At 39.7% G+C, this 25170-nt stretch overlaps 1 protein-coding gene across 3 annotated transcripts; it reads left to right on the top strand.

Moving 5' to 3' along the window:
• Window positions 1-653: 653 nt before the first annotated feature.
• DRC8 (dynein regulatory complex subunit 8) lies at window positions 654-24788 on the top strand. Of its 3 annotated transcripts, none has more exons than XR_016464165.1 (8): window positions 654-810; window positions 12887-12971; window positions 15904-15976; window positions 20341-20420; window positions 22076-22118; window positions 22220-22286; window positions 23035-23490; window positions 24348-24788. XR_016464165.1 is itself a non-coding variant. In XM_090135325.1 (8 exons), exons 2-8 carry the CDS (start codon window positions 9096-9098, stop codon window positions 23163-23165), a joined length of 498 nt encoding a protein of 165 aa, XP_089991451.1. In that variant the 5' UTR covers window positions 5282-7936; window positions 8953-9095; the 3' UTR covers window positions 23166-24331. The 3 variants fall into 3 exon arrangements, 2 of the variants coding, with proteins under 2 accessions (XP_031448727.1, XP_089991451.1); XM_090135325.1 differs by lacking the exons at window positions 654-810; window positions 24348-24788 and adding exons at window positions 5282-7936; window positions 8953-9114 and having other exon boundaries at window positions 23035-24331; XM_031592867.2 differs by lacking the exon at window positions 24348-24788 and having other exon boundaries at window positions 23035-24331.
• The last annotated feature ends 382 nt before the right edge of the window (window positions 24789-25170 follow it).

Raw genomic sequence — 25170 nt, 5'->3', positions numbered from 1 at the left:
TATTTCCTGCAAATAGCAAATGTTATAAGTAAGTGATTTTCTAGAGCAAAGAAGCCCTATTTCTGTTCAATACTGGTGGGATCGTTTTTGTATTCCAGGCCTCCATGAATAGGGAACACCTCGTGTTTGTTCCGGAAGTATCTATGAGCATTCGAAGAGGCATTATCCAAATTAGCTTTGCAATATTTTCACATTTGATAAATAATACCTACTGTGGGGAAGACAGTGCTTTGGTTCTAGGAATTCCTTAAAAAATTAGTTCCTATGCATATATGGTTGCATCCTGCTGGAACGTTCATATTTGTATTTTCCCCACTTCCACAATCATTTGGTCAGAAGAACTGCGCGTTGCAAGTACGTCTGCTAAAATACACAGCTATATTTAAACTGTGTTTTATTTAATATCACTGAGAATATTTCAGAGTTTCTGAGTGACGATATTTAGGATAAAATGTTCTTTCACTTTCTAAAGCTGAGACGTAGAAATCTCTGCAATTGCTGGGAAGACTGTTTATTTAAAAAAAAAAAAAAAAAAAAAGGAACATTGTGAAACGGCAGAATTCTGGGACTCGTCCAAGTCTCCCTGCCAGGACAGCGGTGCTTGTGCCCGCCGCTGCCACATGCGCCAGGTGTGACTTCAGTGGTGGGTTCTGTCACTTCGGCATGGCGCTGGCGGCCCGAGGAAGCCGCGGTGGCGGTGGCAGCGGCCGAACGGGAGGAGGGAGGGGAGCGCCAGCCGGGCCGCCGTGCCCCGCGTCGCCACGGCGACGGCTCGGGTCCCGGCCATGGCGGAGGAGGGGAGCAGTGAGGGTAAGGCCGGCAGGTCCACCATGCGGGGCCACGAGCTCGAGGTGGACGGGGCCTCCCCAGCGGCGTGCAGCCGGCCTGGGCGCGGGGAGCGAGGGGCCCGGCGTTGGGTGACGGCGTGGGGCGGTGCCAGCCCTCCGCCAAGGAAAAGTGATCCGGGCCGCTGGGGGCACCGGGGTTTATTTTTAGAGGCAGGCATGTTCTGCTTCGGGAAGCGCTGCCAGAAAGTGTGATTTAAAGGCGAAAGGTAATTCCTCCTGCAGGGGTGTCCGAGTGTCGTTTCCAGAAGGTTGTAGTTTCTGTGCAGCTCGCCACAGTGTCACTTCTGAATGCCGTCTTTTGTGTAAATAAACACACGGACGTGGTAGTGCATCGGAGATTGCGAACACCGTAATAGAAATAATGTAGAGAATAGATTATTTCGTATTAGTGAGCAAAAGCGGTATTTTCTGTGGGAAAGTATAAATAGTCGTCGTGGGTAACGCTGAGTGAGGAGTTTGATTTTGGTAGTATTGTAAGAGCCGTTTGGATGCATTGCATAAATTCAGGGTTAGGACCAATTTTGCAGCAGTGAGGTCTGTTCTGACCATCAAAGTTGATTTTTATTTACGTTTAGTCTTGAAAAGGTGTGTTCTTCATCATCCCATTATTGCCACAGAAGCTGAGGCACTGTGCTGGCAGAGGAAGCTGGAGATTGAAGGATAAGGGTTTGGAAATCTGAACTTTTGGAGAAGACATAGTCTGGTGTGCTGGGAAGCTCTGGCAGCCACTCTTATGGTATTGAGTTTTTGCACCAATTTGTTATCCATTGGCAGAAATTATTGGAGAAGGAAGCTTTGGTAGTGGTGGTGGATTTTGTTGGGTTTTTTTTTTGATTGCTTGATTAATAGCTTCTAATGCATTTTTTTAGTTCTAATGTAATTTTAAAGAAGTTGAAGCACTGTATTCCCGAAGACACACCCTTTTGTTGATATTTTTTAACTACTTCAGGTGTTTTATAATCCTGTAAAGAACTGTTCCCAGGAGACCACCACATGTTATCTTCTAGAGGAAAACTGTGCTATCAAGGATTCCATTCCTGGCCCTTCCTGTCAGATCGCAGGAAGGTGGCAAGCTGGGCTTTGGTTTCCTGTCTGTAGGAAGAAGACAATGACTTGTATCTCATGGATAGTGTGAAGACATGGCATCTAGCTTCCCTTTGGTCACTCATGAGAATTGTATGCTCTTACTGAGCAGATGAGTTGTTTATCGCCTCATAGAGTGTCTCATCACTGAGGCAAACTAATAGTCAGTGTCTCACTGAAGTGCAGAAGCATCACATAAGAGGAGGTGGCTTATCTCCATGTCAGAGTTGCTCTTAGACCTCCTGCAGATAGTTGCTAGGGGGTTAAATAGAATTCTCAAATCCTGGATTTCCGCAGCAATCATGCTTCCAACAAGCATTCTATGTAAACACAAACTGCAGCTTTTACTTTATTGTGTCTCAAACAGAAGAAAAGCATTAGTTGCGTTGTCAAATAATTAGTCTTTAGGGTATTCCCCTTGGTTCTTGGTAGAACTGTAGTTCTACCTGCTTTTGTGGTAAAAGTTTCCCTTAGGTCCTATTATTTTCAAGTTTGTCTTCTTCAAAGTTAAAATGCTTACTTTAATGTTTAAAAATATACTGGATGTACACAAGAAAAAACAGTGCAAGGCCAAGGCCTCTTTTGCATGACATTGCTAATGTGTTACCCTCTAGCTTACATAATTGTGAATAAAATCTTGCATGTGCATGAGTGTTAATATCATGCGCACAGTATATGGAGCTGTATGTTTTATGCATGAATTTATATTCCTAGATTTGTGCTTTCAATGTTGTTTAATGTTTTTTTTTTCCTTTATGCCCATCTGATTATATTAGACTGCTTCATCTTTCTCTTTTGCATATTCGTCCGTATCTTTCTTCCCATCATTCTGTTTCTTTCCCCTTTTTTGCTACTTAATCCAATCTGTCTGTTCTTCAGTTTGTTCTCAGGTACTTCCTTTATAATTTGACAGAACGTGGCAGATTTTCTAAGTTTTCGTATCTCTGATCTCAATGCTGATGTTACTAGAACCTGAAAGTAAAGTGTCAGACCGGTAGTGCCTGAAGTAAAACTAGATGGAAGACAAGACATATTTTTCTCCTGCTGAGATTTAAGAAATTACATGGAAGTACATAAAAGAGAGAACGTTCAGTGTGACTTTATCATTATGGTAATGTTGTGTATGTGATCATTATGAGAATTTTACACACACCATATTCTTTGTGCTAGTTAGCGCATATTTAAAATGCAATTAATAAGTCATGAATTTGAATCCAAAAGGAAGTAGATTAAATATTCTGAGCTCCTGTTGCACACCCATATGGAACTGTACAACTGATTCTGGGTAACAGAAGTCTTCCAGATGCATACCTGATTCTGATGTGAAGACTTAAGGAGATGGACAATAGCCATTCTCTGATGAGGATTTTCTCTGGTAAATAGTAGTGGTTCTGGAGAATTCAATTTACTGCTGCAATATGTAATTAGTCTTCACAGATCCTTTTCCCAACTTGTGAGAAACTCACATTGAGGTTGTTAGTGGAGATGGGAAAGAGTTTTTACCTCTGTTTTAGAGCCTTATGTAAATATAGTACCATTGTGTTGAGCTGTACACACACCTGCTCTTTAGCTGCCCTGCTTTGCCACCTGGCGTGCTGGTGAAATTAGAGATGCACTGCAGTTTACTTCTGTTAAGAAGAGGCTGCACATCCTATTTATCTGTTACCTTTTGTGAAAAAGCAGAGTTGCCACTGCTTCATTTGCCCCTCTGAATCTTCCTACATCTGTGAGTGGGATCTAAATGTTCTTCACATTGCCTTGGTCTGCTTTGAGTCTGTATTCATTACAGAGATTAAAAGCGCTCTGTTGCTGTTCACTGTATTTTTGTGGAGTTGTGAGTCCAACATTAGCGAGCCTGGTGGCTGCCATGAGTGCTGTAGGCATTTGTAACCATTAATTGTGCTCACAGCTCACTTAACTAGCAGGAGAGTTTCAAACCTGATGCAGCAAAGTGCTTAAGCTGTGTACGGCTTTGGAGAATTCCATTGAGGGTGATAATATGAGGCATATGATGTTAAGAACATGAGTCCATTTAAATATTTTGCTATACTGAGGATTTAAAATTGGTTTTGGGGGTTTTCAGGGGTTAAGCATCAGCATATGAAGTACAAAAGCTGTAGACTAAACACTTGCGATAAACCTTCAGACTAAAGTATTTCATTGGGTGAGTTATCTCTAATTGTAAAAGAAGCAGTGTTTCTTTTGAGGAAAAAAATACATTAGCATACGTTGTTAAAACAAATAGCCTTCATAGGGCTCAAGCAAGGACTATTTCAGCTGTAGAAGAAAACCTGAATATATGAGATCCCTTAAAAAATCAGTGTGTAGTCTTACCACTTGAGGATTTAGAGATAAATACTGCTTCCTCTTGTTGACATCGCTGTGAGAAATTGTTTGAGGAGGAAAGTTGATATCTTTTATTAGGTCGTAATGCGGTTTAACATGCGCCTTGACATCACTTTGAGTTATGTTTTAATATTTGTACTTGAGACTGAGACAAAGAATAAATTGTGCCCATCTTTTATAGATCAGCACAGGCTGTAGACGTCTAATCCTCTTGGCTATAGCCCTGCACTAGAAGTTATCTCAAATGCATGTAGAAGAGGTAGTTGCAGATTGGCAGATTTCTTGTTTCCATGGCACATAAAATAGCAGAAGTTATTCAGTTTGGCTGTAATTCTAACTGACTTACCGAGTACAAAATTAGCTGGTTTGCAGAAAGGCTTTAAACTTTTTTTGTCTTTTAAACAATGCCAACCAGCAGATATGCAGCGCTGACAGGGAGCTGGAGAACTCCCACAAATTCTCTCTCTAGCAGTAGTTAACATGTTATTAAGAATTTCCATGACTGCATACTAATTATTCTGAGATCTGAGGATTTATTTCTTTATTTCTTTATTTTCAAGCCACCTTAATTTGTGTGAGCAGATACTGCTTTGTTGCTATTGGTGGTGGGATTTGGCAGGGTGAGGGTAAGGGGCAGTAACTGTGGCTACTGTGTGAGCCTGCAGGGACCTGCTGCAACGTGAAAGGCAGGGGCTTCCCAAACACAAACCTGGCCAGCAAGGGTTTTGAAGTTGCACTGTGTGTTGGTCCCATGGGATGGTTTTATAAATGACCTTTAACTGTGAATATCAATCTTTAAAATTAAATACAGATTTCAGCTCTTTGGAAATATGAAATATTTCCTGCCCGATGTTATATAGGTGTGGGTACTATAAGAAGTCCTGCAGATGTGAGATGGGGCAGAATTTCCTTGAGTCCAGCCTGCTGCTGCATACAGCCATCACTTTCAAAAACTTATCAGATTTGAAGTTTTTTGAAGAAGTTCCATCTTCAGTATGGTAAGGATTTTTGTGTTGCTTGTTTAACTTGGCAGGAGATTCTGGACCTGGACCTTGTTGCTGGTGGTTAGGTTACAATGAGACGTGAGTTGTGAAATTTATCCATGAGCAGCATGTGTTCTTTTTTCTGCCTCAAATGGTTATAGAAATTTCTTCTCCCATATTGACAATAAATGTAAATGTCTTAAATTTATCAGCTAAAATACTGTTCAGATTCTGACTATGATCCTTATGCAAACAAAAAGATAATTGGAGGTTCATATGTATTCATAATGTGTAAAGAAGTGGGTTTAGCCCTGCATGTAATGCTTTCAAGAGAACTCCTTAAGAAGCACGTAGCTGCAGCAAGCCCCCTCTAATCCCTTGCTGTTTTATTTCTCTTTGAAGCTGCTTTGGTTGGTCCAAGTCCTCAGGCCAGAGCAGTGCAGATAGAATGGCAACCAGTACAGAAGCTGTATTTTTGTAATCCCATTTAAGACCCTTTCAGGCAACTTGTGATATGTTATATTTTGGCAGTGTGTATTAGAAGTCATACTGAAAAGCTGTCCTTCTTCCATGATATTCTAGACAATTATATGTCTTTCAAATGAAGGAAGTTTAACTGCTGTATTCTAGCGTGGCTACTGCAGTGTAGTTACACTTCATGCTACTTTGTGTTTGTAATAAATTACTTCTAAGAGCTTTAATATCCACTTTATGCTGATCTCTGATTGATGACTTCATCACCCAGTGGCAGTTTAGTGAGCATACCACATTTATGAGACGCTCTGTGCTGACACGTGTTCAGGCAGGTGAACGTGTGTGCTGTTGGTGACAGGTCAGTGTGCCCCACCAGGGCCATCATCCCCAGTGCTCAGCAGCCCAACCCATGTCTCAGGGTTGCACCACAGCACGCTGCCTTTTGGGCAGCTTGGGAGAGTGCGTGAGGCTGTGAGTGCTGGAGTTGTCCCTTGTGGCTATGTAGAGTCCAGGAGGAATGGAGACTCTGCCTTCAGAGAGCACACGTTACAACAGCACAAGCTGCTTTCTGGCCCTGTGGCAGACTGTGTTGGCTCTTACTTTTCAGCAGCAGCTGAAGGTATAGCACAAGTCCCAGCGTTGCCAGGAGAGCTATATATCCTTGCAGGGCAGTTTGCCACTGGTGATGAAAGAGAATATAAGTACGGGCTAGACATAACTCTTTCATTAGCTCCCAGGTGTAACTGGGATGAAAGATATGGAACAAATTGCAGCAGTGGAGATTAGAGTTTTTGCCAGCTCTGAGCTGCAACAGGAATACTGCCTGACACAACTGCCAGAGTTGGGAATTTAGGGATGCACAGGACACTGCTAATGGAGATTTATGCTGAGCTTATCTCTGCCTGATGAAAAGGGAGACCGCACGAAGCTGGTATTGACTTCAAAGAAAGTATAGCAATTATTTTTTGCAGGCTAACAAACCTCAAGTGCTGTCATTTCTTTCAGTTCTGTCTAGGAAGGATAACGTTAAGACTTTCCTCAAGAGAAGTAGAAGATAGTAATTGTATATTACCTGTGAATCACGTATATCCACATCTATGCAAAGGTCTTTTTTGCTCTCTTTCAATGTCTGGAAGCTATCTCCACATACTCTGCTCAGCAGACAAGGAAGATTTTTATATTAAAAGGGAAGGATTTTCCCCAGTTGTTGTGCGGGTCACTGTGGCAAAGTGTGTTATTTCATTACCCTCAGTGCCGCTTGTATACAGTGACAGGTATTTGGCAACTTGTCTGCAGACACCAGATTGCAGAAGGAATGCTTTACTCCTAGAGCTAGACCTGTGCAAATGGTTAGGATGAGCAGTATCACTCGGAGCTTGCATTTTTGGCTCACAGAGCGCTTGTCTTCGTGAAGGCAAACTCAACTACCACTTGAGTAGCTGCAGAATAGATGATGAGCCTGGCTGGCTGAAATCCAGATCAGAACTGAGACCTGTTGGGTCCAATTTGGATGTGTGTTTCTTCTTGAGAATTCTTATTGGTGCTGCTTCCAAAATAATAATGTGCAACTGTTGTGAACATCCAGCTAAAGGTTTGGGAGCAGAAGGTAGCAAACAAGGCCGACTGCTGGAGGAGACAGGTGAGGCCAAATTCTGGGAACCATAGCTGAATATTTCATGCTATGTTCTGATAGCCATTCTAAAAATGCCACAGCTGCTCCTGACATAAACCACTTGACAGCTTATCAAATGAAAATGCGTGTCGTTATGATCCAGGACTTAGAAACCTTTTGTGTGATATCAGGTCACTGTGTCTCACTTCAGAGTTTGGAGAACTGTCTCACTCAACCCTTCCCTTCAAGAAATGCAGAAAGACAAAATAGTGATGAGGTAATACAGTTTTAACACATGACAAAATATGAGGAAGAAAAAGAAAGTGGCTTTTTTGCAAAGACTGCAACAACAAATACACAAATTGTGTGTATGGGAACTGCTGAATCACAGCCTGAATCTCTGATTGATCACCTGAGGCGAGCAATGAATCAGCCCTGGGAGCACAGGTGAAGGCAATTCACCTGCTGCCGGAAGGGGTGGAGCCTGGCTCCACCTCTCCTAGACCCATTTAAGAGCTGACTACCACTGGGGAAGGGTCTCTTGTGGAGATCTGCTCTGCTGAAGTTTTGTAAGCAAGCCCAGGATACAGGTAAGCATCTTATCTTTTCTGTTTTCTGCTTTGATGTAATAACTATATAGCCAAGCTCTCTGGTATACCTCATAGCTATAACATCTGTACATTGATTGATTGTACAGTGTGTGAGAACAGACTTGTGCAAAAGCTGGAGAAACCATTAAGGTCATGGCAGGTGCTGTTTTGAAAGATGCTCAGGCATTTCTGGTGTACATAATGATGACTCCAGATTCTTTGAAACTCTAAGAGGTTATTGCTACTTTTTGTCTAGAGGTTTGGATGTATGTGGGATGTATTCATCATGTGTTTCTTCTTGTTAGCAGTGCTGTGCTTTCTTCAGAGGACAAGGTAGTAAGCTCTGTGTTACTGCTCACAGCCCTTAACTCCTTAATATGGGGTCAGTGATGGGTTAAGATAGAAGGAGTAAGGTGCTTATGAAGGCTAGGTCAGGGCATTAGCTCTCACTATTGACAGTTTCAGAGTCCAGAGGGACTTAGTACTAGGATGATAAAAATCTCTAAGCTGTAGCTCAAGGCAAGGAGCCAGGCAGAGCACTACTCTATGCACCTGACTGCAGCACCCAGTGGTGTAGTAGGAGATGGCAGAGGCAGCCAGGGCTGTGGTGAGGTGGAGCTGTGCACAGTCTGCAGAGCAGCAGCCTCACAGCAGTAGACTAGACCTTGGAGAGGGCTGGGGGCCGAGTGTTCATTTGCTTGTGCGCTTTCCTGCTGTTTAGAGGCAGTAGTCTTGCTGCATAGTATCATCCTGACTGGTCAAAGCAGGAAGCAGAAAACCTGCCTCCTGTGCTGCATATGGGGGGGATCCAGCTTGCATCATTATTCCTGAAAGGAAGAGTTGCTGCCTACTAACACCAGCGTGGCAGCTGCTGACAGCCTCCACTGGGCCATTCTCCTAGCAGGTATAAAAGAAGGCTGTAATATAGGTTACAAATTACTCACTAGAAAATGCCTGAATCTCTAGCAATTTTAACCTGGATTAGTTGATCTTGTGGTTTTCTTCTTTTCTGCTAGGTCCAGAACACTTCATCAGCAGGAGGATCCAATCCAGTAGCCAAGTCCTGGCTCCAGTCTGCACATCTGCATTTCCAAGGCCCACACTTGCTCTTGGCTGGATTCTGCTGTGGGCTGCTGTTAGGGTTCGCCCTAGATGAGGAATGCCTTCTTTCCTCCAGAGTCTGTCTTGCTTTAAATTGTTTTGGCTGGGAATGTGGTGTGCTCTACTTCCCAACGTGCAGCCCTGTCATATAAACCAGCCTCTGCATCTCCATTTCTCCTCTGATGTAAATGTAGTCACAAATTTGTTTTGTAAAGTGAAAGTGGGGAAGGTTCCTCCCACAAAATCCAACAACAACGAAAAATACATAGGTGTATAAAAGCTAATAACTCACAAACTTCAGCAGGTGCTTCAGATTTGAGAAAATTGAACTCCAGCTGAGTATAAGTAGGTAATATTCCATGATCATTTCCCAGGATTATAGGCTTCTCTGCTGATGCTTATGAAGATTGGTGCTTCAATATATCTATATATCTCTGTAGATATAACATTAGTGCACAGATCACATACAGTAAAAGCATCAGGGCATGTTTTTGGTGCATTTCCTGAGTTGTGTGGATTGCTGTATGCCTGTATTCACCACTCAGACTAACTGCCTACCAGGGAGCGGAGTTTACTCTGGCACACCAAAGAACTCTGGCATCATTCCCCTGTATGTCCCAGAGCTAGCTTGTCATCAGCAGTCAGCTGCTGCTCAGGAGCTGCTTTGAACAGCAGGAAGGAAAGATTTTCTTGCCTATAGTGAAGGGGAGAAACTAATCACCTTCTTAGTGCAAAGTGAGTCTAATCGTGAAGGGCTGAATCTCAGTGGGTCTTAATTTTACTTCTTTGTGAATGCTTGAAAGTGATTTCTACAGAAACCAGTTAAACTCCTTTCTTCTTCTAAGAGAAAGGCTAAAATTCAGTTTGCCTACAGATTAATTGGTGATAACATCTAGGAGAGAGCATTATCCCTTTCCTAACTCTGTAGACCATAGCTTGGACCCCTAATAGGACTAGGTACCACTGTCTGCAAAGACTTCAGCTCAATCATTTCATATTTCACAAGCTTACAGCTTAATCATATTGTTCTTTCCTTTTCTAATATCTGCTATATTTGTATTTTGCATGCTGTTGGATGCTCAGAGTAGAGAAGAAAATATTTCTCTTGTCCAATTATTTCTAGAGCTTAGCATAAAATTAATGTTTCAGCATACTGAATTGACTGTATTTTACATTTCCTCTGGAATTGAGGTTACTAGACAAAATCTAATGCATGTGTTTTCTTCTATGGAGCAGAAAGGTTTTGTCAATTAGTCAGATCCAGAAGGCTTCAAGATTGTGTTCCTTTCTGTTAGTAATATCTTTAAAATAGAAGAAGTTAAATACTGTAAGGCTTTCTTCTTTGGAGTGGGGAGAGCTTTCTGCATTGCTTTTAAGTCAGTTAGGTTCCTGAACAAACTTCACAAGGGCTATCCAAACGTTCGTGGTGAAATAACTGAAGGAGTGGTATATTTTGCCTTAGAGTTAGGGAAAAGAAATGGCATGACAACGCCTTGCTATTACATCACCAAGAATTAATCTTAGGAAACTAGACTGGCTTTCCCTTTTTGCTCTGAAAACAAAATCTTAATAAAAGTGATGTGCTTAGTTCAGAGTGAGATTTCACCTGTACTTAGTATTATGACTGCTTTTTTGGTATCTTGAGGTAGGTAGTGATTCAGTAAACAGTTGTTTAAAAGCCTGATTAGATCTTGTAAGGGCTAATTGACAACCTCCTGTGAGTTGCAATTGTGAAGCTGCTTATTCTTGCCACATATTTAAGGAAGTAAATGTTATAAATTTCTCTTAATTAGAACTACAGCCATATAGAGAGAGATTTATATATAAAATCTTTATGCTCTAATATCCCTTAAAAGTGTTGTGAAGTACTTTGGAAGAGTTCAAATGAAAGAATGGCTGCAAACATCAAAGACCAGTTGTTTTTGCCTTTTAGTTCATTTATTTCATTCTCTTGGCTTGCACACCTACTTAATAAATTGGAAATTCCTATTGAGGGCAGTGTGGTACAGACTTCACATCTTTATGAACAGCACCACTCTCCTGTTCCATTGGAGAACTGTTATTGCATCTAGACACGTTTATAGAATTTTAACTCCATATTAAAGCTGTTGCTTGTGAGAGGAGTAAAAACTTCATTAGTTATTTCTGCTTGTTGGCCAAACCCTTTTCTGGAGCATGCAGTAGGCTCAGATCTTAAGCAGAGACTTCACGCTTGCTTTTTTGTACCTTTTTCATCTCCAGCTGGCTCTGATATTCTCAATAGCCCAACCACCTTCTCATCTCTCCTGTTTGCTTGGCATTGCATGGTGAGACAATCACTGCTTGCGGTTATGGGGATGATGGGGGGGAGCTGGAATTTGTAAAGGTTAGTTGTAGGGATCCTACAGAAAAGTGTTGGAGTAGTCTTAGCAGGGTGATTATAGATCCTATAGCTTGGATTGATAAGCAGGAGAAGGTTCACTGAAGTTGAATGGAGATAGCAGGGGGCATCTCATTCTGAATATTTCAACCTATGGGATCAAAGTGACTTCCTATCTTTTTGGTTGAAATAATGGCAGGTAGGGTAGAGATTAAATGATACTAGAGTAGCCAGGGGTTCTAGTGTAGTCACTGATAGGATTCAGTACTTTCTGCTGGTGAGCCGTAAGTGGATGGGGAGATCTACAAAGGAGCTGTTGATAAGAACCTGTTCAGCTAAAAAACAGAACAAGATATAAATGACTCCAAATCTGGCTGTCACTGGATAGAAGCTGTATCATTTGTCCTTTTGGACTGGCCCATTCAGTCAGAGGCAACCCCATGTGAGAAAAGGTTCACCAGAGGTCACCAGAGACTGCAGGTTTTCATTACACCTGCTTTTAACCATAATATGATACCACAAAGGGAAGATGGAGTAATTAATGAGATGCCTACATGCATGTAGGAATTTAAGTATAAAATTGACCATATTTATTTAAAATATACCTGGACTAATGTTTATAAAGACTGATGTTTCAGGTGTGTTGAGTAACATCAAATAACAAAATGAAGTCCATGGGTGTGTCCATCAATAAAACCTTAATCTTAGTCTTTACATAGCTTAAAAGAGTTTCAGGGTATCACATTGTGTAAATGGGTTAATCAGACTGCAGTGGAACTAAATCTTTTCTGGTAAGCAGCAAATACTGCTCTCTAGCATTGTAAGTGGTTGTTTAAGGTTGTATTCTTTTGATGCTGATTTTTTTCTGCATGTAATTTCTCTTCTGTGAAAGGACTTTTTGAACTAACAGAGCAAATGGCCCCAGGGAAGAAAAGGAAGCTCATATAGTTAAATGAATGGTAGCATCTAGCAAATTGTATTAACTGGAAATAGCTTTTTTAAATGCTCGTTGCTCAAGAGTCTGGCAGAGCCACATCTATTTAATTGTTTCTGTTCCATACAAAGACTGAAGCTGTGGTCTGTGAAGAAGAAATGTCACAGCTGGGACAGGTGTGCTGCTTACAGCCTGTCTTCAGATGAGCATCGAGTGCTGGTGAACAGTCTGGATAAGCTGAATAGGAAATAATTGTTCTGAAAAAAACAGAAGACTTAAGCAGAACTCCCTGCCAGTCTTACTTAAGTGGTTCATGCTAGAACTGGAAAAAGTAGAAAAGGGTAGTATGGTGAAGGAGACTGATACAGAATTACAATTTTCAGATACAGCTTCTAAAGGACGGCTTTTAAGACACTTATTCTCATACCTCATGTGAGAGAAAAATAAATGAGAATGAGAAAATGCAGAAAAAAACTAAAACATGTGACAAGTATCTGAAGGAGTTTATCAGCATAAAAAAGGAAGTGGTATGTTATTCCTGTGTTTCTTTTTGCAGATGGCGTGGTAGCTAAAATTGAGAAAAAGATTACAGAAGCTTTTAAGGTATTTGATCACGAAGGAAATGAAACTGTGGATGTCAGGTTTGTAAATATCTTCACATAGAGATATTACAGGCTGTAGTACGGAGATAAGTAACTCCCCAAACTTGCATCTGCCTTACCAGAAAATGTAACTTAAACAGTCCTTTTGACACTGATCAGACAAGTATTTCTTTGTTTAATAAACATTTTGCACTGCTCAGTGGTTGGAGGCTGAGACTGACTTGAGAAAGGGATGCTGGGACTGGTGGGGCCAAGAGGCAAGAGGAGGGTGAATCCAGTCAGGAAGTCTCAGGCTACAGTTGCTGCTAGCAAATCTCTGCTCTAATAGCTCATTTGGCTCTATGTCCTGGGTACTGAATGGATACCTTCACTTTCAAAATATTCTTTGCACATCAAGGCATGTCCCTGCCAGTCTCTGCCATGATTACATGCTCTCAGTAGGTCATCCCTACTTCAGTGCAGTGCGCACATCACTCCTTCTCTGAGGTACTGTGATGTGTGGATATTGCTCTCATGGGGAGGTGTTTTAGGAAGCTCACATGTACCTTGCATGTAGGTGTATTATATAACCATACAGTAACAGTACTATGTATTACTGTACAGTAATAATGAATATAAGGGTGAACACACTTAGCTGTACTAAGAGTTCACGTAGTCAAGCTAGTAGTTGTTAGCTGGGGAAGGAGTAAGGAATTACAGTTTCTTCTTTGTTGTACATCCGTCACATGGATTTGAGTGACTCTTGATGTACTTTAGGTTAGATAGTGAATAAGTGTTCTCTATTAACTTCTGAACACCATTGATGATTTCATAGCTCTGTGTTGCATTCCTCCCTCCACCACTGAAGTTCAATGCTGAAGAGTCTAGATATGTTTAATCTTTAATGAGAAACTGTTCCATTGCTCTAGTCATTCATTTTTGTGATGCTTCTTATAGGGATGTCTTTTTTTTAAATGGCGTGACCAGAACTGGGGGCCTGGGATGGCCAGGAGAGTCAGGAACTGTACCTGTTATGGCTTCAGCCTGCAATGTTGTGGAAATAGAAACAAAAATATACATCTGAGGGAATAAAAAGATCGTGGACTGTTAGACTCATCAAGGCATAACAGGATACGCAATATATAGCTAATGGATATAAAATTTAAAAGTTCTTAATGTTAATACTGATATATTTGGAGTTTGAATATTTGACAATGCTACTTCAATTTCATTTTAACATAAATATTCATAACATGTAACAATATTACTTTTGTCATAAAAAATTAAACACACTTATGTCTCCTTGAATTTTACAAGCCATTGTCATTGAAGATTACCAAAGGAATCTTACATGTTTCAAACTACTGTTTTCACAAGAATTTCACCAAATCTTTTATTTATAATTCAATTAGTTCAATTTTTTAAACTCTACAAAGGAGGGGGGAGAGATGATGAAATTATTTTGTCATTAGACAGGATGTGTGAGGAACTCACATGTGAAATGACTTTTCAGTTTTAGTGGTAGGGGGAATTTCAGGACAAGTCTTCACATTTGGTTCAATTCTGTTCCATCCTCCCTCAAGTTTTTTTTTAAGATTATTTTCTTAAATCTGTTGATTTATCTCCATCATCAAGAAGGTGCTCAGTGCCTGGAGCTGTAGCTGCCCTGGTGTTCCCTCAGCTGCTTGCTCCTGGCTGGGTTGGTGGCACCAAGGAACCCCTGACCCTCACTGTACCATGTCATACTTGTTTATTTGTTTGTAATTTACATCTGCAGTCTTGCCTGCATAGATGTAAAGTTTCTACACTCTGCAGTGCATATAGAGCTTGAGAAAAATGTTAGAACAATCAAATGATTCAAATATAATTCTTTTCAATGTTTTCATTCAGCCAGTAAGTTATAACATATGAGAAGGAACATTCAAAGTCTATGTAACACTGTAGATGCACTATTTCACAACTCTTTATAATCAAAGAACAGTTATGACAGTGAAAAACAATTTATTGCCTTCTTTATTGTCCTATGTTAGCATTGCAGGGCTGTGTCACAGTAATGTGACTATTAATGTATGATTATCTTGTATCAGAAGGTGGCAGCACAGCACAATTCTTAGCCATGATTGTAGAAATGAGTGTTATTTCCTGAAATATCAGATATATGTGAAGAATACAGAAAGCTACACTGGCTTGACAGAATAACATGAGTGCTAGGTAACTCCTAATGCAAATACAAGACTTAGTAAATAATTAAGCCTGAAGAGGATAGTGCTTCATTCTGCTTAGAATATATCCTACGTCAGTGGCATCCATGATTTTGCAAATATTATTGTTGAGAGTATGATATCTAAGATGAAAACCATGACAAAATTGTCATCGTGTCTGTCTGATCTACAAAACTTATATGAACATAAGCTAATTTGAACTATATTTTTGTATGCCGGAAACTACACAGCAGTTTCAGTTTTGCTGAACAAAATGACAGTCAGGAGGAAAATAGTTGTCTATTTGTGCAGCAGGAACACAGCAGGGCTACCTCGCTTTTGTAATTGTTGTCTTCTGCAGTTAGAATTTGTATCTTTATAGCATTTAATGTAAACCTATGTTTTTGTCACCTTTCATCTCAATAAATTTCAAAGTGCTTTATTAACTGTAAATACGTGTAAATGTAGACTTTATTGCAGCTAAGTCTAATAATTACAGGAAATCAATTGAAAATTAACTTACACACAGTAATGAACACGAGTAATAAGGAATTTTTGGGGAAACCTACAAGTACAATCATACTCTTCCAAAAGCTTCAAGATATTTAACATCTGTAAAAGTAGGCATTGCTTACTGAGACATTATTTTAAAAGTTCATGTAGATAGGCTTATGCATGTGGGTACTTATACATGCATGCTCCTATATGCAAGCTCTGAACTGATGGCTGTCTTGGCCACAGCCACTCTTGTTTTGCAGAATCACTGACACAGATGTTTTACTTTCTTTCAGAGAGATTGGTTCAATTGTCAGATCGCTGGGTTGCTTCCCAACTGAGGCAGAGCTACATGAACTGCTTGCAAAGGTAAAGGATTTACATATGTCTATTATCTTCTTTCTTGAACTTGCACAAGTTGGACCCTTCTGCCTAGCTGTATGAGGGAGCTATGTTATTTTCCACAGGTAAAAAGAGGAATTGTCATGTGTCATGGAAGTGAACTAGGCAGTTTCTCAGGTTGCTGTGAAACAAACCCTTATGCCATTGAGAGAACAGCACAGATGGCTTAAAATGGGGAGTTTGACTGTCGTTTACCACAGAAGGCTACTGTGATACTGAGCCATGGTGGAGGGCTGTCTTTAGAAAATGGAGGGATAGAATGTTTTTGGCTGATGAAAATGATTGTCCTAAACTGCAGATTAGATTAGATATGCAAGCCCTAACTATCTAGCTCTCTGGACATGCCGTAGACAAATGCTGGATGACTAAATAACAAAAAATTATTCTTGAACAGGTATTAAAATTATACATAAAAATCCAAAAATATGCAGAGAACAGACATGGCAGTTTTTCTCCAACAGATTCTGTTACCACTGCACCTTATAGCCAGCCTGCTCAATTTTCTGTCCCTCTGAGGCCTATCTCAGTCTTGATATTTCTCAGGTAATCTTTTCTTTCTTAATTACTTAAGTCTGCAAGTCAGAATTCAAACATAAAGACTCTCAAGACTTAGAGGCCCTTCCAAAGATGTAGAGAGATAAGGAACTTCTACTGTCTTTTACAGCACAGGAAAAAACTGTAGACATTTTTCTCCTCAACACATGTTTGTAATGGGAAGGCTGGAGTTATGCTGCCATGGCAGGGTGGGGTTAATGCATGGGGCAAAGTAGTGGGAAAAAGACTTCATGTAGTTTTTGAATAGTAGTATACCTTAAGGAATGGACAGTTCTGGAGCTGAAAAGTGAGAGAGGAGTCTTCTCTTTTTTCATGTATACATTAGTGTCATGGTTTAAACCAGCAGGCAGCTAAGCACCGCACAGCTGTCCAGTGGGATGAGGAAGAGAATAATAAAAAGTAGAACTTGTGGATTGAGATAAAAACTAATATAGAAAAAAGAGAAAAATAATAGTAATGATAATATATCAATATTTACAAAACAAGTAATGCACAATCAGTTGTTCACCACTAACCAACTGATGCCCAGCCAGTCCCCAGCTAGACTGCTCTTCTGGCTGACTTCCCCACTTTTATTGTTTAGTGTGATATGATGTGGAATATCCCTTTGGCCAGTTTAGGTCTGCTGTCCTGATTCTGTCACCTCACAGCTCTTTGTACACCCAAAGCTCCATCACTGAAGAAGCTGCAACATAGTTGGTTATGTGTAGTACTGCTCAGCAACAAGTACAACATTGGTGTGTTATCAACTTTGTTTTTCTCCTAAAGACAAAACATGGCATCGAATTAACTCCAGCCCAGGTAAAACTAGGACAGTCAGGATGCTGAGAGTCTCTCTCTTTTCTTTGTATGATTATGTGCCTATCTCTCCTCAGTACTTGCTCCATCTCTTGTAGATCAGAATTTAATGAGAGAAATCTTATGCAAAGTCTTAGATCTAGCAGTGCTAACTGCTTCAGATAATGAAGTGCAAGTAACAATTGGAGGGGAAAGATCTTTTAACGTGATGCTGCATTTTGTCTGTTGTTCTCTACTGTCAGTAGTAGATTATTCTAGCTTCCACTGACAAACAAGATAAAGTGGAAAGATTATGGTGCTTAGGAAAGATTTTTACTGTCCAACAGATTTTTGTTTACAGTAAATGGACAGTGTAACTGACTCAGCATACAGATTTAAGAAGGAGATGCTTTGACATAGAATTACAGAATCTTAGCCTTAGAGCTGAAGGAACCTTTGGTCATCTAGTCCGACTCCTCTGCAGTGAACATCTCCCTTCCAGTCCAGAGGAACTTTAAAGTCCTGGCTCTTCCTACCAATCTTTTCTTCCCCCCACTTTTTAGCATAACTGAAAATTTGAGATAAGTAATGTAACAAAGTACAGTGCAATGCAACTATGAGATGGAAAGTTCTTGATGCAATGATATAACACATGTAACTTGTTTGTTTGTATGGGTAGGAAACTAAAGTTTTCATTGTTTGTAAATGAAACCCTGACATAGGTTCAGTACCAGAAGAAGACTGTCTTCTTGTGGAATCCTCAGTGTATTATGCTAGTCACTAATATCAATTTATCTGAATTTATATAAGGTACAATTACCATTGACTATGGTAATACCACTTTATCTAGATAAAGTAAAAATTTTCTCTGGTGGCCGGTTTTTCATCAAACTATTTCTCCATTATTTTTGCCCTTTTTGAACTGTGGATTATTTCTGTTTTTCACTACCTCTCTACAATTCCCTGAAAGGAGGTTGCAGTGAGTTGGGTGTCAGCTTCTCGCAGGTAACAGTGATTGGATGAGAAAGATTGGCCTCATGCTGTACCAGAGCAGGTTTCAGGTTGGATATTACAAAGAATTTCTTCTCAGAAAGTCTAATGAGGTATTGGAACAGGTTGCCCAGGGAGTTGGTGGAGATATGAGACAGAATGAATGCTACAGTACATCTGTTATGGGAGCTGTGGATGTACCCAAAGAAGGGAACAGAGCAACATCCAAGCACCGTTATTTTAACAGCCACTATGTAAAAAAGTAAATCTAGGTATTTACTGACTTAAAGTTAATACATTCAGTTTTCTCTCATATCTATTTAATATTAGTAATAGGATTAATTTTAGCAGTTGAAGACATTGCTGGGCCTGTACAGCCACTGGAATGGCAGCTGTTCTAGAAGGTCAGAGGGAGTTGAGGTTTCTTACTACCTCAAAGTGTTAGGCCAGTTGTCAGGAAATTCTTCACAAACTGCATTCTGGATGCAGAGTACAAACAGCACACCAAAAAAGAGACAAATTTGGATGACATTTGTTAGTGAGGGTTGACTCTTTCACAGGTATTTGTTATGTTGAGGGTTCATTATTGGTGAGTTCTTCTGTTATGGAAATTAGGATAATATTGAACTGTGTGGATGAGCAGACTGAATGGTTTTGGGCTCTTCAGCATAGTCTATGTAACTTACCATTTTCATGGATGTTCTGGGTCCTTGTTTTTTGTTGTTCTGTTTAATGTAAGATGTATATATTTCTTATAGCTATTATTTCATTTTCTGTCTGTGGACTTTTGAACTAATATAAGTTGAAGCACAGATGTCTTGTAATACATTCTGTGTACAGATAGCTCTCAAAGTTGTGATGCAGTTCTACGTTTAAGCAACTTAATGTATTAGACAACACCCTACTCTCTGACCCAGCTCCCAGGAGGAAGATTTATAACTTTGGATCACCCTGGCTCAGTTAGGCGATTTCAAATCAGTGCCTATTTGAGTTGTCTTTCAACCTGAGCTGTGTCTGTAAAGAGCCTGGCAGGATGTGACTAACTCCATTAAGAGCTCTGTTTAGGGATAAAACTTTCCTCTTTTAGGAAAGAGATGCATCCAAGTTATAGGGAGCAGTCTTTTAGAGTAGGAATGCCATCAGAATGCTACTAGAAGTCCATAATGTTTTGGGACTAATCTGTTAATTTATTTGAGAGGCAAAGGGAAGCTTTTCTTCATGCAGTAATTTATGGACTGACTTATGACTGTTTCAGACTGCCCTGACTCCATCCATCTGCTTCTCTGGACCTTCTCTTCATGACTCTCTGGCTACGAAACATGGACGCAACAAATTCCATCCTTGATGTACTAGACTGGGGCTATGTCCAGTTAGCACATTAAACATGCCCAGCAATATCCTCAGGTACTGAAGCCAGCTGGCACATAACAGCCCATGTGTACCCTAGTAAATGTTTTATGCTGGGTGGCTGTACAAAATGGCTGCTGGGGAGAAGTGCCCACAGACCCGATGCCCAAACTGGACCTGGTAGCTGTTGGACAAAAGTTTTGATGGCATAGGCCAAAACCATGCTGACAGGGAATGTGCTGACAGTGTGCTGTGATGGATGATCATGTTGCACATCCTGGGGATGCTCCAGGTCATACCTGCCTTCACTAATATAATTGCGGTCTGAATTTTTAAACTGCTGCTGAATTATTGTGGAAGATCAGTTAGGTGGCCAAATGGTTTCTAAGCACAAGAGGGCAATATTGAGTTGTTGAAAGTTTCTGAAATAGCAGGCATATGTTTTGTCTGGGAGATCATTTCTTCCTTGAATTTCTTTCTAGTTGAGCACAAGTATTTCAGGCATATGTTATGGTGCCATGTGACATTAAAAAACTTTGTATAAGTACTCAAAGTCTAAATCTGTAATTTTATTGCAGGACTCACCTGACCTCAATTTTCTGATTGCTCTATTAGTTTGCTAGTGATTCACATAACTTACTGTGCTTAAATCTTATTTTTAGGTAGAAGAAGAAGAACCAACTGGATATGTTCATCTAGAAAAATTTCTTCCAGTGATGATAAAAGTATTACTTGACAGAAGGTAATGTAAACTGGGTCTTTAGTTTATTCCATGGTTGATTCTGAATGAATTTCTCTGCAGTAATTTTGTGTAACTCTAAGGAATACAGATTTAAAAAAAAAAAAATTAAGTTAGGTAGTGAGATTTTAGTTCAAAATGATACAGTCTACATAAAATTGTGTTGTACTGTTGGTACAAATATCAGCTTATAATGAATTGTGATAATGTCTAGCTATTGTATTTTCAATGTGAATCAGAATTACTTTGCTATGTCAACTCTGAAAATATTTTATATACAAATAAGGTCACAGCCATTACTTTATCTGAGTCTCAGTTGCTGAGAAGCACAGTCTGTTAAAGTGTATTTTTAATAAGTTCTATAAATCAGCTTCATGTTCATGTCTCAAAGTGACTGCCAGGTACTGTTGAATATACACAACCAGCACTCTGCTGATCTAAAATATTTGCTGATCTACAAGTCTGGAAAAAGAGTGCTATTCATTATTGAAAGGTACCTACAAATCTTTGGATGTACACAGGAACTTGTGCTATTTTGATATTTTGCACTAAAAAGCAATCTTTCTTTAGGGAGTAAAGTAAAATAGGGACTTTATCACTTTATAGGGAGTTTATCTTTCTTTTTAAAGGCAGTAACCAGGGGTCTGGGGAGACTTAGTCTTGTCCAAAATTCAGAAGCTATTTTGTACATGGAGCTCTTTTGGTGTTCTACACATGAAATAGCTATGGGATCTCTCTCAACTCACAGCATCCTGAGGTACAGGGCACTCCCTGGGTCTGTGTTGAGCCCTTGTGCCTGTACCTGGACAGGGACCAATCAGTGGTGTTTGGTTCCAGCATGCTGGCACAAGTGCATTGCTTGCTCAGTCTTCTGCACTTCTGCACCTTTGCCTTCTCTGGCCTATTTCTGGCTTCACGCTGATGTTCAACCCTTCATAGAGTGATGCCTTGCTGCCCTGGACTTTCTCCTCCTCCTCCACCCCATAGACGTACACACAAGAACACACACTTTACCAGGCTAGCTCAGGCTTGTTGAGACTCACGTTTATCTTTTTGTGCCATGTCTGTAGTTCACTTATCCAAGGGCATGTGAGATCGGAATCATAAAGAACAATTTGGTTTTTAGATAGTAAAAGAGTGAAGTGGGTCTGGATGAAACAACCAAGCATTTTAAAATGTAAGTTGTGAAATCGGGTGCAGTTATCTGCACACACATGCATCCAGTGCTGCTTTCTCTGTGAAACTGTTGCCTATTGTCAGCTCAATAGACTGTCAAAGTCCCACTAGGTGCTGTTGCTTAGCTACCAGCCTACCTGGACAAAACTTTGTTTTCTTGGTTTGGCAATTTTCTGTTCCCTGCATTTGCTATGTGGAGTGATTCAGCAACTATTGATTCCTACTAACTCACTCTGCCAGCTCAGACATGCAAAAGCAACTCATTTGACTTCTTAGCACAAGGAGAATGAAACAGGAGCACAATGAAAGACACAGGGGGTGAAGATATAGAAATTTTCATAAAGTCAAACTGGAATTAAATGTTTGATAGACAAACTAGAAAATAAGTTTTTTCCTTTCTAGTACTCATACTTTATTATTTCAGAATGATACAGCAGCCTTACAAACTTTAACTCTTAATTTTTCTGATTCAATGCTTTCAGCTACAGGCCTATTCCAGAAGATGTTCTTCTACATGCGTTTGAGGTCTGTAACTAAATATTCGGGTACCTAATTGCTGGAAAAAATAGCTGATTCTTAATGTAGTATGATTAAAAGCACAACAGTTTTATCCTTTTTATTTAAAGGCTTTAGATGAGAATAAAAGTGGATACATTACTAAAGAGGACCTGGTAAAACACATGACTGAAGAAGGTAATATGATTTTTATAATATCACTGTTTATGTAAACATTACATGTGTATATGGCACCTCGTGGTCCTAATTTTTCAAGCCAAAACTTGCAGGAGTAGGTACACCATCTTCAAGTAATCCTATTGCCTTTATGAGTGTCTACAGACTGGAACATTCCCCTGGTGAATAATGCAGGGAAAGAACATATCTCTGCCTTCTTGCAGATATTATAAAATCTTATTATAGAGTCATAATCCAGTCTTGTGTGAGTATTTTGTGATTCTGTGCACATTTTTGTGCTTCTAAGGATGTGATTCCTTTTCCTCCCTCTAAAACTTCAGTTTAGATTTTGAAATGTTCCAGGTAATTTCAGTACTTATTCCTGCATTATCTTGATCTTAATTCTAGTGCCCTATGCAAAGAGATTCAAAGACCAGATTTAAGTTGTATATCGTGTAATTCTCAATATTTCTTGAAGAGCCTGCTTTTCTTGCATGGCTGATTCATGCCTGCCTACCTCAAGTACAAACTGACAAGCATATCTTGTGCAAGACTGGGTGTTTTGGAGCTTGTGAATTAAATGTGGATCAAAAGATCTAAGTCCTCTGTCGTCTTTCTTAAACTAGCTGGCTTGGCATGCAGGACTTATATTCTTTTTTTCCTGCACATAAACACTGAAAAAAATATCCTTGCAAGAGAGAAGTTGTAATTTGTCAGCCCTGAAAGGAATAATTACCAAGACAAAGTGTTACTTTCCTTTCTTTTTCAGGTGAACCGTTTACTGAGGAAGAAATGGAAAAGATGCTCTCCAGTGCTCTAAATCCAGAAACAAATGCAGTTCATTACAGAGACTACATTTCAATGATGATAGTAGATGAAACTGATGATCTTCCACAATAGACTCTGAGGTGTCTTTTGGTAACAGCAGTGTAGCTTTTCAGTTAGTTGAAATTTCAAGTATAACAAAACACAGTGTGTGACCTTGTGCTTATAATTAAAATAAAATCTGTGTAGTTATATTTCCTTAGATTCTGACTGTATATTGAAATCTATTCATACTTGGAAAAAGAGTTCTTGACAGAAATGGTATCTGAGATCTGGAAGAGAAATCATGGAATTTGGTTTGAAAAATAACAGGAAAAATAATGGAGTCCAGAAATGACTTTACAATTGCTGCTGCAAAAGTAATGGAAAAGTGAGACCTGGGAAAACAGATCATAAGAAGGTGAGTATTTTAATACAGCTGGAATGGTGAGGGCATACTAATATGATAAAGCTTTTGTATTTAAATGTGATTCCTGTTTGTGTTTAACTAATGAGGCATTGATTGCTACATTTGAAATAATATCACAGGTGAATTAAATTTTCTGTGGTTTGTAGGTCTTACCAAATACTTGCATTTTGTTCACCATGGGCGATTAAATGGGACCAGTTAGTTCCATTGTGTGCTACTTATCCACTGGCATACAGTGCTTTGCTTCCATTTTAAACATGTAGTTAACACTCAAACCATCACAAGAATCACATTTTAAAACAAAATAATACTTTGTTACTATACTCAATAAACAGATCCTGTTTTATAATCAGTTTGAAAATCAGGAGCTTGAATTGTTAAAAATTTAGGAACATAGGCCTGGAATTTGATTTTCACAAATGGATAAAGAATCGTGTTTTGAAAGATGTTAGTGTACAATACTTCTCTCCAGTGCTTTTCCTGGAAGGTGGCTGCAGACCTCACTGCTCTTTAGCATTTTCTTGATTGCTACTGTACTGTTGTCCTTTAACATGACTTTCACTTCTTTCCCCTTGAGTTCTGTGTACTGTGTGTTCTAACAACTGATGAGCATTTGCTGCAGAGGTCTTAGCTTGTTGGAGAAGACTTGCCCACTAGGGCAGCATCTTGCACTTTGTGCTCCACATTTTATGACCTGTTTCTGTTCTTCTAATTTCTGTTATGTTTATCACTCCTGCATATACTTTGTATCCCAGCTCTGTGTCATCATCAGACTTCATCAGCTGATAAAAGCTGGGGAAATCTGACACACAGACATTAAATGCATTCTCCCCTTTATACTCTTCTAGTGGCAGAGAACAAGGCAATGGAGTCTTCAGCTTTTATATCTTCTGTTCTACCCATGTGAGTTGGAAACTCAAGGTGTTCTTAGATACGAGAGCAAGAGAGCTGCTGTGCTTCATAAGGAAGAGATTAGCTTATTTAATGTGGTGATGGCAATCAAAAAGAGCCCATTTTTTAAATTCTCTTTTTATTTCTGTATCCTGAGTTGTATTCCACTGACCTCTTCTTAAACAGTAGGGCAGCAGAGTGTTAATACAAGTAAACATTTGCCTAGATCTTAGCTTTATTTCCACGTGGGAATCACTATGGCATTATGCAGTATGCTCTTGTTAATACATTTACTATGTATTTCATTTCTTTCTCAGTAAGAATGAAAAACAAAGGTAATCACGGGGTTATAATGTATGAAGATTTTTGAAGATTAAAGTAAGAGCAGCAAAGATCCATTAATCTTTCTTTGGAAGCTGCTGTTATTTTCCCTAGATGAATCCTTCTTCCATTTGATACATGGTGTGTTGTACTAGATCTGTAATGCAGCTGGCGTGAATACAAGTTTCATTCATATTCTGCAGTCTGGGAGCCACTGTCAGCCTCATCTTGGATGTCAGCAGAAAGATGCTCATTTCAGGAAATCATTTGGTAGCTCACAGTGCTCCAGAGAACACAATTTGTCTGGTGCTGCTACCCCAGAGGCCACCTCAGCTACAGCTGCATCAAATTGGGATGCCCATGTGCAACACAGTTACAATTCCTAGCAAAGGCAGGGTCCTAACATACATCCTTTGATATATATGTAACTTTTATCATACAGTCTCAAATGCAAAGGAA

This window comes from Phasianus colchicus, chromosome 2, assembly GCF_987193195.1.
Source record: "Phasianus colchicus chromosome 2, bPhaCol1.hap1.1, whole genome shotgun sequence".
NCBI lineage: Eukaryota > Metazoa > Chordata > Aves > Galliformes > Phasianidae > Phasianus > Phasianus colchicus.
The sequence above is the reverse complement of the archived record's forward strand: the minus strand, read 5'-3'. Positions and strand labels throughout refer to the sequence as shown.